Here is a 13222-nt window from a genome sequence, read left to right as displayed (position 1 = left end):
ACGTTTCGTCCAGAGCTGCGCTGGACATCTTCAGAGGGGTGTTTCTCCTCCGGTGAGTCTTGCCGGAAAGAAACGTTAGGATCTGAAGAGTTTCATGGACCACAACCTTACATCCCGGAATGTTTACCAGAAGATACAATCGGTATAGTTTTTACATTCAACTGCAGGATACAATTCGCATCCCACTATATAGCGACAGCCAGCGAAGTGCACCGCCAATGATCACAGACGATCACGTGTGTATTACAGACATTTCACACACGTGAAATAACATTACAGAATACAATTTTTCACGCCATTAGCTAGCTTTGAAGGAAGAAAAAACACATTCATTTTACATTCGACAACAAGAAGCTATAATTCAAGGGGAAATAGCTGTTTGTACATTGTGGCAGCTCCCGTTTTACCAGTGCAATGCTATATCAAACTAGCATTTACGAAACAAATCGTCAGAGCATGTCTCACCCTGTGTAGGCGAGAGACTGAAATTTTGTTAAATATATCGCCGCAACAAAAAAAAGAAGAAAGTAATTCCTGTCAAGAATCATTCCATTGTGTTCTAGCCATCTCCTCTACCCACCAGGTGGCACGTCATTGATATCACTTTGATGTTGTTGTTGTGGTCTTCAGTCCAGTGATTGGTTTGATGCAGCTGTCCATGCTACTTTATACTATGCAAGCTGCATCTCCGAGTAACTACTGCAACCTACATCCTTCTGAATCTGCTTGGTGTATTCATCTCTTGCTCTCCCTCTACGATTTTTACCCTCCACGTTTCCCTCCATCACTAAATTGGTGATCCATTGATGTCGCAGAACGTGTCTTAATAACCAATCCCTTCTTCTAGTCAAGTTGTGCCACAAATTCCTCCTCTCCCCGATTCTACTCAGTACCTCCTCATTAGTTACGTGATCTACCCATCTAATCTTCAGCAGTCTTCTGCAGCACCACATTTCGAAAGCTTCTAATCTCTTCTTGTCTAAACTATTTATCGTCCATGTTTCACATCCATACATGGCTACACGCTATACAAATACTTTTAGAAAAGACTACCTTACACTTAAATCTATACTCGATGCTAACAAATTTCTCTTCTTCAGAAACGCTTTTCTTGCCATTTCTAGTCTACATTTTATATCCTCTCTACTATCACAATCGTCAGTTCTTTTTCTCCCCAAATAGCAGAACTCATCTACTACTTTAAGTGTCTCATTTCCTACTCTAATTCCCTTAGCATCACCTGATTTAATTAGATTACAATCGATTTTCCTCGTTTTGCTTTGCTGATGTTCATCTTATATCCGCCTTTCAAGACACTGTCCATTCCATTCAACTGCTCGTCCAGATCCTTTGCTGTCTCCGACAGAATTACAACGTCATCGGCGAACCTCAAGGTTTTCATTTCTTCTCCATGGATTTTAATTACTACATCAATTTTTTTCTTTCCTTTACTTCTTACTCAATATACATATTGAATAACATCGGGTATAAGCTACAACCCTGTCTCACTCCCTACCCAACCGCTGCTTCCCTTTCATGCCCTTCGATTCTTGTAACTGCCATGTGGTTCTTGTACAAATTGTAAATAGCCTTTCGCTCTTTGTATATGACCCCTGCCACCTTCAGAATTTGAAAGTGAGTGTTCCAGTCAACCTTGTCAAAAGCTTTCTCTAAGTCTACAAATGCTAAAAACGTAGGTTTGCTTTTCCTTAACCTATCTTCTGAGGTAAGTCGTAGGGTCAGTATTGCCTCATGTGTTCCAAAATTTCTAAGGAACTGATCTTCCCAAGGTCGGCTTCTATCAGTTTTTCCATGTGTCTGTAAAGAATTTGTGTATTTTGCAGCCGCGGTTTATTAAACTGATAGTTCGGTTTGATAGGCTAAGTAATTGAATTGCATGTCAGTTTGCAAGGCGAGTATTTTTTTTTTTTTTCAGTAGCAGGATTACACTCACTGGGTAGGTCAAGTGGAAATCCATGGAGGGAAGACGATGTTCTTTTTTAGTAACACTATCGAGAACCGACATCTGAAGCTGACCATAGAGGGATTCTATACCCCACACCACACATTTTGCGATAAAAAAGAAAACAATGCATTAAACCGTTTATGAAGGAATAATAAGGAATTCCCCCGTGTGATTCATAGTCTGTTGGATATGCTCCTCCTACAGTACAGGTGATGAAAATTTACACCAGTCTGTGGAAGCGACTTCGATCATGATACACCTGTTCCAATGAACCAATATCTGTATATTTAATAGGATCGCCACATATGGTCAATGCTGGAAAGCAGACTGTATCTGTTTCAGATATATCAGAAGACGGGGACGTGGTAATATCTTATCGAGTTCTCTGGCGGATGACGTTAGTGGGGTTTTTATAGTTTGTACAGTTTCTCTGTTAGATGGTTCAAAATACTGAGGAGGAAGAAAATGTTTGGGTTATAGACGTGAATGCACCCTGAGAGACGCAGATCTCCTTCGGACTGCAGCACCTGTATGTAGTTTGGAGATGTGTAGCAATGCAGCAGCAAAATCCTCGACCTTCCTCCATGCCATGTGTGATGTGGAGTCTTCCTAATTTTCCCAACAAGGAACACCACCATAAATACTCGTACTGTCTTCTCTACTACATCGTGTTGCAGGGGACAGCTTCGTTTGGTGCTGGCCTTACACATTGCACACTGTTGTACACGCTTGGTGAGGCTACGACAGCATGTTCCCATTTCCATCGAGTGGTCAAAACGTGGTCCTGTTGCATTAACTCAGCTCACCCTGTCTCTCCACGAGATACAGAAGGTCTTAGATATAGCGTTCTCTGACTTTCGACAGGTCCGTGTTAAACTGGGACGACCGCATGGACGAAGCTGCAGGAATGGCGGGGCAGAGACGAAGGAGCACTTACAAGATGCAGAGGGACTGTCGATAAAACAGCACTGGAGTTTTAGCTGTATGGGATCCTTAGTAGATAGGTTCGAAAAAGGTGACTTGTTTCGAGATATGAGAGTGGCATGAAGATGATTCACCAGTGGCTTAATTATTAAAAGATATATCTACAGGATCCACCGCAAGTATATGGTAGAATGGACAGACTTGATTCCAAATCACAGACAACATTTCTACCAGAGAGCGAAATGCTTTCAGCGCCTAGTGTGTGCCTGTAGACTCAAGATCGCTTTTAATGCAGGGTGACGGTAACATAGTCGCTACGATCATGTTTTGTAATAGCACGGACCTTACGCAAAATGTATGGTGTGGCGTGTAGATCCCCTCTGCAGTCAGCTTCAAATGTCGTTTCTCAATAATGTTCCTCAAAAATAACATCATCTTCCCTCCACGGATTTCCATCTGACCTACCTGGTGAATGTAATCCGGCTTATTCGCCATGAGAGCTGACTCTCATGATCAATTTAATTACTTAGCCTATTAAATTGATATCAATGACGTGCCACCCAGTGGGTAGAGGAGATGGCTAGGGCACCATGGAATGATTCTTGACAGGCATTGCTTTTTTTCTTTCTTTTGTTGTGGCGATATCTTTCAACAAAATTTCAGTGTCCCAACAGGACAACACCAGTTGTATGGCATCGCCAATTTTTGAGTTGTATTGCAATTTTATGCCGTCCTTGTGTTGTGCTATGCATTTAGTTGTGTAATTAGGCCCAATATTTATGATTAATTGCGTAATTAGGATCGATCTTTGTGTCAGTTTCCCGATCAAAATAAGTGAAGGACACTAACCTAACCTTCCTCTCCTGCATCTGGACAGTTTCCATGTGCTGGGGGGTGCACTTGGGCTTTCCATCCAGTAGAACCAAAGTTCGAATCCCAAAAAGGGCACAGCCATTCTTAATTTCCCCTCAATTCCAAATGCTTCTGATGGTATAGGGTCCCGGGTTCGATTTCCAGCCGGGTTGTGGATTTTCTCTGCCTGGGGACTGGGTGTTTGTGTTTTCCCCATTATTTCATCATCATCATCATCATCATCATTCGTGACAGTGGCTAGATTGGACTGTGTAAGAAACTGGACTGTGTAAGAATTGGGAGTTCGTGGTGCCGAACGTTAGCCGAGGTCCAGGCCGACCACATGGCTGGCAACTGTGACACTGTGGTGACGAAAGAGACTTGTATGCCGAGAATGCCAAAGGTGGCGGACTTTGTGAAACCATCATGGCAGACATTTCACAGTTCGTATAGAAATTAATAGTAGCCAGATGAATCATGATACCTCAAAAAGAAACATGTACGTTACCATTATTTGCACGACGATTCTGATGGTGTAATCACATTTTCAATATCATTATTAGTTTGAAGTTAAGTATCTGACGATAAATTATGCAAGTAACACCCAGCAACGAATTTCCAAAATCTGAACGATTCATCCGATTTTGTCGATCGACATGTCTTTAGAAATCTATTAGTGTAAACCTGAATTGGTATGAATTACGGGCATATAACTTGAATAGTACATGCGTTATTGAAGGTCAAAGTGGCCGATTACTATCGATCGAGTCAGGCCATAAGTACTCCACAGTTACACGAAAAAACGGTAGCAGCATGCTTATAAATATATTTATTCTTGTACGTCTTTGTTTATATCCTATATATACTATTCATGAAGAAATTGGTTAAATATTTACTGTATTTTAGAAAGCACAGAAACATTAGTCTACTGGCTTACCTTCTGTTGCTATTCTTTTGATATGTGTTTATTTAATTTGTTTATGTATTTAATAATGAGTGATAGAGCGTGTTTATGATCCAGCCGTAGGAATATTTATTTAATTCCAAGTTATTTAAATGTAAATCCAGTATTTCGAATGCGTTTCATCATGTTTGTGAGTGTGTGTTGGCTTGGAGGCAGGGCGGAGCGTTCTAGACAATCACAGCGATCGTTCCAAAAAGGACACGTGCTCGACAGTATGGGAGAGGACACGAGATAGTCCTGGACAGTACGGCGCGACGGACGCACAGTCGCGGGAAAGACTTGCAGAGTGGAGCAGTTTTGCGTGTGGTAGCGGGAGATAGAAATATTTCGTAGTGCCGACATGTGCACTTGTGAGATTTCCGTACGGATTAACATATCCCTGTATGTATATAGTTCTGGCAATACCGGCCATGACCTTCTTCTGTGCGGATGCACACATATTCCCCGAACTCTTACGGGACTTGGTAAGAATGTCTTTCACGAGTAATGAGTGAGTTGGGGTGGGACGCTACGAATGCAGTGTGTGGCCATACAAGGTGAGAATGCGGGCCTCGCGGGAGGCGTCGCGTGGTAGTCCCTGCAGTCGCACTATCCTCTGTGTCCTCGGTGGCTCAGATGGATTGAGCGTCTGCCATGTAAGCAGGAGATCCTGGGTTCGAGTCCCGTCAAGGCACACATTTCCACCTGTCCCCGTTGATGTATATCAACGCCCGTCAGCAGCTGAAGGTGTTAATATAATTCTAATTTCGTTCTATACGGCTGCAGGTCATCAATGTCCGAAAGAACAGACACCATATCCATATAAGTAACAGATTAATACTTCCGTATCCGCATCACGACAGCAAGGGCACTGTTTCCCGCGTCCCCCCGCACTCTTAATTTAACCTTCACTGCTAGTGCTGGCACCTGCCGTTTGTTAGTGGGTACTGGTCGTTGACGTTGAACATAAGCGCTGGTCACACTAATCTGACTGGACCGTATATAATGACTCAAGTGGCAAGAGGCACAGGAAACAGGATGACAGTAGTAGTGTGGGAGAACTACAAGGAGGAAGAATAGTTGTATTGAACAGAAGAATATGGCCTTAAATTAACTGTGAGTCGGTGGTCGCTACAAGAAAAAAGTATAGAACAACGGTGAACGTGACGCTGAGGAGGGTGCAGCAGAAAACAGTGGTATGTTTCTAGTACCAATGGGAACTTAATGCAGGAAAATGGAAGAAATGACGAAAAGAAAAGTGAAAGTATAAGGCAAGCTGATAGTTTTATGGAGAGTATGAGAGAAATGATGTGGATAAAGATGTCACCTGGGAAAGTGATAACGTGGTACACCCTATATGTACCAGTTCTGTTGTAGTCTGCAGAAACCTGTGTCAAATGGTTCAAATGGCTCTGAGCACTATGGGACTTAACATCTGAAGTCATCAGTGCCCGAGAACTTAGAACTACTTAAACCAACTAACCTAAGGACATCACACACATCCATGCCCGAGGCAGGATTCGAACCTGCGACCGTATTAGTCGTGCGGTTCCGGACTGTAAGGCCTAGAACCGCTCGGCTACCGCGGCCGTCTGAAACCTGTGTCACTAAAGCCTGCAGAAAGCTTTGCCACTAAACACAAAGGAAATAATAAGGTGTAAGCAAGTGAAGCGAAGTCTTTGAGATGCTGGGTAGGTGTAAAAAATGGAAAAGATAGGACATGGAAATGGCTTCATCCCTTCGTGAGTTATAAGGCTTAAGTATGTCTGTTGATATATGGGGGGTCTACTTTGGGTGGAATGATGATGAGCGAAGGCACATAGCCTGCTCTTCTTGAGTAGCACCATAGGATTATCGCGCTGAACGCCTCCACCTGGTGGACGGATCACCATCAACAGTGTTACATGCCCTGAGCCAATGCGACACTGCGGAGAGGTTTGCAGTGTAATCCAGGACACCTAAGCGAAGTTTTGTGGTCAGGAACTTCACGCCTCCACTTCTCCTTCCTTTGCCCGACAAATACAGGCTATGATAAACTTTGCCACCATCTGGATTCGAACTGGCCTACCTCCGAATCGAGCACATTTGGGTTGGTGTGCTTGAGTGACGTCGCCTAGGATGCGCGTAATGTGGGGCAGATAATACGTGACGAATCAATGTAAGACAGGATTGAGGATTGCTTCAAATGGCTCTGACCACTATGGGACTTAACTACTGAGGTCATCAGTCCCCTAGAACTTAGAACTACTTAAACCTAACAAACCTAAGGACATCACACACATCCATGCCCGAGGCAGGATTCGAACCTGAGACCGTAGCGGTCACGCGGTTCCAAACCGAAGCGCTTAGAACCGCACGGCCACACCGGTCGGCAGGATTGAAGAAAAAATGAGTTTAAAGTTATGGATCCTATGGGTATGTGTAGAGCACGTTTGACAAGAGGATGCCTTGGAAGATACATGCGATGAAGGTGGAAGGCGGGAGAGATAAGCGGCTATAAGGAGTGGAAAAAAAGCACTCGGAAGGAAGAACAAAACTGGGCCAAAGTAGCGACGGGGAGATGGTGGGAAGACGTTGGAGGACAGAGAGACTTGCGTTCGAAGCGAACCTTCTCGCTAGCGGAGAGCTATGAAATGATTTTATGGAATTACTGGGCGGGAGACCTTGAACCGCTTAGTAATTTAAGAAAGAATCTCATTTTTCAAAGGATTCTATGCATGTAATGTAAATAACTGTATTCTACATCCCTATGATTTATTTGTCCAAGAGTAAGCTTACAGTAAGGAGCTAACGCTGCAGGTTTGTTTCATGTTTCAGTGTATATAGTCATTCCATTCCACTCTGTTTTGTTTGGTTTTACGATTACCGCTGCGATTGCTGCCTTCGTTATGATGAACGTGTCTGTTTCTAATTGAAATCATAACGACTGAAACGATTCTTTCAGCCTTCCTTGCATCAATTTCTATTCTTTACTATTCCGAACCATTAAAGTTAAATACGGCCACTGTAATTGTACCAGTGGAAGCTAGCGTAGTTTTGCATAATGCTATTAACTTATTTTCATTATTAACAGCCATTACTTAAGTCTATCGTCCAACAGAATCTGTTCATAATTTATTTGCCTTCGAAGTCTGATGCTTCATTAGGTTACGCGGTGTAGATAATTTTACAATAGATACATAAATTTAAGAGCCAATGAAAGTGATACATATCGTCTGTGTCCCCGCGAGTACGCAGAAGTGCCGCAACACGACGTGGCATGGACTTGACTAATGTCTGATGTAGTGCAGGAGGAAACTGACACAATGAATCCTGCAGGACTGTCCATAAATCCGTAAGAGTACGAGGGGGTGGAGATCTCTTATGAACAGCACGTTGCAACGTATCCCAGATATGCTCAACAATGTTCATGTCTCGGGAGTTTGGAGGCCAGCGGAAGTGTTTAAACTCAGAAGAGTGTTCCTGGAGCCACTTTTTAGCAATTCTGGCCGTACGGGGTGTCGCATTGTCCTGCTGGAATTGCCCAAGTCCGTCGGAATGCACAATGGACGTGAATGGATGCAGGTGATCAGAAAGGATGCTTATGTCCGTGTCACTTGACATAGTCGTATCTAGACGTTTCGGGGTTCCCATATCACTCCAACTGCACACGCCCCACCCCATTACAAGCCTCCACCAGCTTGAACAGTCCCCTGCTGACATGCAGGGTCCATAGATTCATGAGGTTGTCTCCATACTCGTACACGTCCACCTGTTCCATACAATTTGAAACGAGACTCGTCCGACCAGGCAACACGTTTCCAATCATCAACAGTCCAATGTCGGTGTTGAAGAGCCCAGACGAAGCATAAAGCCTTTTGTCATGCAGTCATCAAGGGTACAGGAGTGGGCCTTCGACTCCGAAAGCCCATATCGATGTTGTTCCGTTGAATGGTTCGAACGCTGACAGTTGTTGCTGACCCAGCATTGATATCTGCAGCAATTTGCGAAGGCGTTGCATTTCCGTCACGTTGAACGGTTCTCTTCAGTTATTGTTGGTCCCGTTCTTGCGGGATATTTTTCCGGACGCAGCGATGTCGGAGATTTGATGTTTTACCGGATTCCTTATATTCACGGTACACTCCTGAAACGGTCGTACGGGAAAATCCCCACTTCACTGCAACCTCGGACATGCTGTGCCCATCGCTCGTGCGCCGACTATAACACCACGTCCAAACACAATTCTTGATAACATCCCATTGTAACAGCAGTAGCCGATCTAACAACTGCGCTAATCACTTGCTGTCTTACACAGGCGTTGCCGACCGCAGCTCCGTATTCCGCCTGTTACATATCTCTGTATTTGAATAAGCAGCCGGCCGGAGTGGCAAGCGGTTCTAGGCGCTACAGTCTGGAACCGCGCGACCGCTACGGTCGCAGGTTCGAATCCTGCCTCGGGCATGGATGTGTGTGATGTCCTTACGTTAGTTAGGTTTAAGTAGTTCTAAGTTCTAGGGGACTGATGACCTCATAAGTTAAGTCCCATAGTGCTCAGAGCCATTTGAACCATTTGAATACGCATGCCTATATTAGTTTCTTTGGCACTTCGGTGTATTTGAAATGCAACCACACAAGTTTAAGCTACTCAGTAACTTTGGCTTGAGCACAAAGCAGTGTCTTTTTTCTTAAGCATGAAAGTAATTGGATCCAGATATGAGTAGAAGGCAAAAAATTATATGCAGTCTTTGCTAATAATTCAAGACTAAACTCAGAGATATTATTTAAGTTACATAAGCATTTACGTCAGTTGCGACCTTAAATGTTAATATAACGTTCTTGTAGAGAGATAAATTCAAAGAACAGTCAACTATAGACCTCATCTGTGGATGCTCAGCCGCCTGTTACAAGACTTTCTATTTGTCGGTTTTCGCCTAGAAGAAGATGAGGTGAAATGATTAGGGTAACACAAACACCTAGTCGGGAAGAGAAGCATACCTGCTACACGACAAAGAATCGAATCCGGGACCCCGCAATCTAGAGGCCACGACGCCAACTACTAGACCGCGAGGTGCGGAAGCGGGAAACTGTAGAAGATGAAGATGACGATGATGATGATCCTTTGTTCCGAGAGTGCTCTGAAAGTCCTGCAGAGAACGCTGGGCAACTTCTGTGAAATCTGGTAAACAGGAGAGAGTTGCCGGCAGAATTGAAGCTATGGGAGAGAGCAGTGACTCGTGGTTGGATAGCTCAATAGGTAAGAGGTCTGCCAGTCCGCACAGTTTAATAGGTGAGGCAATCTCGAAGGGAAATTATCGGCGCCACGTGGCGGCCGCGCTGCACTTACGAGTACTTTGGCGGCCTTCCGGACCAGGTACTTGGCGCGCTTCTTGGAGAGGCACTGCCGCAGACCCTGGCCGTCGTGCAGCTGCTCCGGAGGGCACTCGACCAGCTCGCCCAGCCGGAAGGCGCGCCGCCGCGCCTCCGCCGTCGACACGTGCGCCCAGGGGCTCAGCGCCGTGCCGGACAGCGACACCGAGCGCGCGAACTTGCCTGCAACAGCGCGGGGCGATCTTCAGCGCAGCGGGAGGCTACCACAAACCGTCGAGGAAGTACATACTGGCCATTAAAATTGCTACACAACGAAGATGATGTGCTACAAACGCGAAATTTAACCGACAGGAAGAAGATGCTGTGATATGCAAATGATTAGCTTTTCAGAGCACTCACACAAGGTTGGCGCCGGTGGTGACACCTACAACGTGCTGACATGAGGAAAGTTTCCAACCGATTTCTCATACACAAACAGCTGTTGACCGGCGTTGCCTGGTGAAACGTTGTTGTGATGCCTCGTGTAAGGAGCAGAAATGCGTACCATCACGTTTCCGACTTTGATAAAGGTCGGATTGTAGCCTATCGCGATTGCGGTTTATCGCATCGCGACATTGCTGCTCGCGTTGGTCGAGATCTAATGACCGTTATCAGAATATGGAATCGGTGGGTTCAGGAGTGTAATACGGAACGCCATGCTGGATCCCAGCGACCTCGTATGACAGGCATCCTATCCGAATGGCTGTAACGGATCGTGCAGCCACGTCTCGATCCCTGAGTCAACAGATGGGGACGTTTGCAAGACAACAACCATCTCCCCGAACAGTTCGACGACGTTTGCAGCAGCATGGACTTTCAGCTCGGAGACCATGGCTGCGGTTACCATTGACGCTGCATCACAGACAGGAGCGCCTGCGATGGTGTACTCAACGACGAACCTGGGTGTACGAATGGCAAAACGTCATTTTTTCAGATGAATCCAGGTTCTGATTACAGCATCATGATGGTCGCATCCGTGTTTGGCGACATCGCGGTGAAGCACATTGGAAGCGTGTATTCGTCATCGCCATACTGGTGTATCACCTGGCGTGATGGTATGGGGTGCCCGTGGTTACACGTCTCGGTCACATCTTGTTCGCATTGACGGCACTTTGAACAGTGGACGCTACATTTCAGATGTGTTACGACCCGTAGCTCTACCCTTCATTCGATCCCTGCGAAACCCTACATTTCAGCAGGATAATGCACGACCGCATCTTGCAGGTCCTGTATGGGCCTTTCTGGATACAGAAAATGTTTGACTGCTGCCTTGGCCAGCACATTCTCCAGATCTCTCATCATCTGAAAACGTCTGGTCTATGGCGGCCGAGCAACTGGCTCGTCACAATGCGCCAGTCCCTACTCTTGATGAACGGTGGTATCTTGTCGAAGCTACATGGGCAGCTGTACCTGTACACGCCATCCAATCTCTGTTTGACTCAATGCCCAGGCGTATCAAGACCGTTAGTACGGCCAGAGGTGGTTGTTCTGGGTACTGATTTCTCAGGATCTATGCACCCAAATTGCGTGAAAATGTACTCACATGTCAGTTCTATAATAATATATTTGTCCAATGAATATCCGTTTATCATCTGAATTTCTTCTTGGTGTAGCAATTTTAATGGCCAGTAGTGTAAAAACCTCTGACGAGTTATTCTAACACCGTGGCGAGACTGCCATTTCGGCAGCCCACTGGCACTTCTGCAGCGGAACAAAACCATTAAAATAAAACTGAGGTTTGCAAATACAGAGTGCTTTGTTCCACATTATATTCCGGTATTAACATAGAAAATTGTTAGTTTTCGCTTGATATCAATTGATACTAAATTATACCAATCTTACGATTAGTGGTCAATGACCTACCTACGTCTTTGAACGCATAGCGCCACTTACTTGGATCGTGTGATCTACGTGTAAGGTTTTTAATGTTCCATTTATTATTTCACTAAAATAGCTCATTACACTCTATTCCCATGTGCGCTGATACACCACTTTTTTATTTTGTCATTGTATGTAACTTATTATTATAGTACAGGGTCGCTACAGTCAAACTTTTTCCACTTGAGAGGGCCCGTGTGAAAAACGAGTGTTCTACATCTACATCTACATTTATACTCCGCAAGCCACCCAACGGTGTGTGGCGGAGGGCACTTTACGTGCCACTGTCATTACCTCCCGTTCCACTCGCGTATGGTTCGCGGGAAGAACAACTGCCGGAAAGCCTCCATGCGCGCTGGAATCTCTCTAATTTTACATTCGTGATCTCCTCGGGAGGTATAAGTAGGGGAAGGCAATATATTCGATACCTCATCCAGAAACGCACACTCTCGAAACCTGGACAGCAAGCTACACCGCGATGCAGAGCGCCTCTCTTGAAGAGTCTGTCACTTGAGTTTGCTAAACATTTCTGTAACGCTATCACGCTTACCAAATAACCCTGTGAGGAAACGCGCCGCTCTTCTTTGGATCTTCTCTATCTCCTCTTTCAATCCCACACTGATGAGCAATACTCAAGTATAGGTCGAACGAGTGTCTTGTAAGCCACCTCCTTTGTTGATGGACTACATTTTCTAAGGACTCTCCCAATGAATCTCAATCTGGTACCCGCCTTACCAACAATTAATTTTATATGATCATTCCACTTCAAATCGTTCCGTACACATACTCCCAGATATTTTACAGAAGTAACTGCTACCAGTGTTTGTTCCGCTATCATATAATCATACAATAAAGGATCATTCTTTCTATGTATTCGCAATACATTACATTTGTCTATGCTAAGGGTCAGTTGCCACTCCCTGCACCAAGTGCCTATCCGCTGCAGATCTTCCTGCAATTCGCTGCAATTTTCTAATGCTGCGACTTCTCTGTATACTAAAGCATCATCCGCGAAAAGCCACATGGAACTATATAACTATGAAAGATTTTGGAAAAATTTGTAAGGATATGCGGAAGAAACATAACTAAAAAAAAAACATTGAAAGAAATGCATTTCAGTTTCCACAAGAGAAGTAACATTTGTTAATTGCGTACCAAGTTCACGTTCGAGGCTGCAAACGATGTTCATTGTCACGACCTTCCGCGATAGCTGATTGCTCTACTGCTGCCCGTAACAACGTTGAACCAAGGGAAGTTCAGCTGTCAGCTCGTGCACTGCTTGAAGATGGCACATTGCTTCCAGCACTCTCCGT

At 44.8% G+C, this 13222-nt stretch overlaps 1 protein-coding gene across 1 annotated transcript in view; it reads right to left on the bottom strand.

The window, feature by feature from the left end:
- Positions 1 to 13222, bottom strand: part of LOC124613493 (venom carboxylesterase-6-like) — a 150489-nt gene that overhangs the window by 58965 nt on the left and 78302 nt on the right. Inside the window, exon 5 of the mRNA XM_047142201.1 lies at positions 10009 to 10214. Within this exon, the coding sequence (XP_046998157.1) occupies positions 10009 to 10214 (206 nt within the window). The remainder of the gene's footprint in view (positions 1 to 10008; positions 10215 to 13222) is intronic.

Source organism: Schistocerca americana, chromosome 4 (assembly GCF_021461395.2).
Source record: "Schistocerca americana isolate TAMUIC-IGC-003095 chromosome 4, iqSchAmer2.1, whole genome shotgun sequence".
Classification (NCBI taxonomy): domain Eukaryota; kingdom Metazoa; phylum Arthropoda; class Insecta; order Orthoptera; family Acrididae; genus Schistocerca; species Schistocerca americana.
Note: the sequence above shows the minus strand (reverse complement) of the source record. Positions and strands in the feature narration are given on the sequence as shown.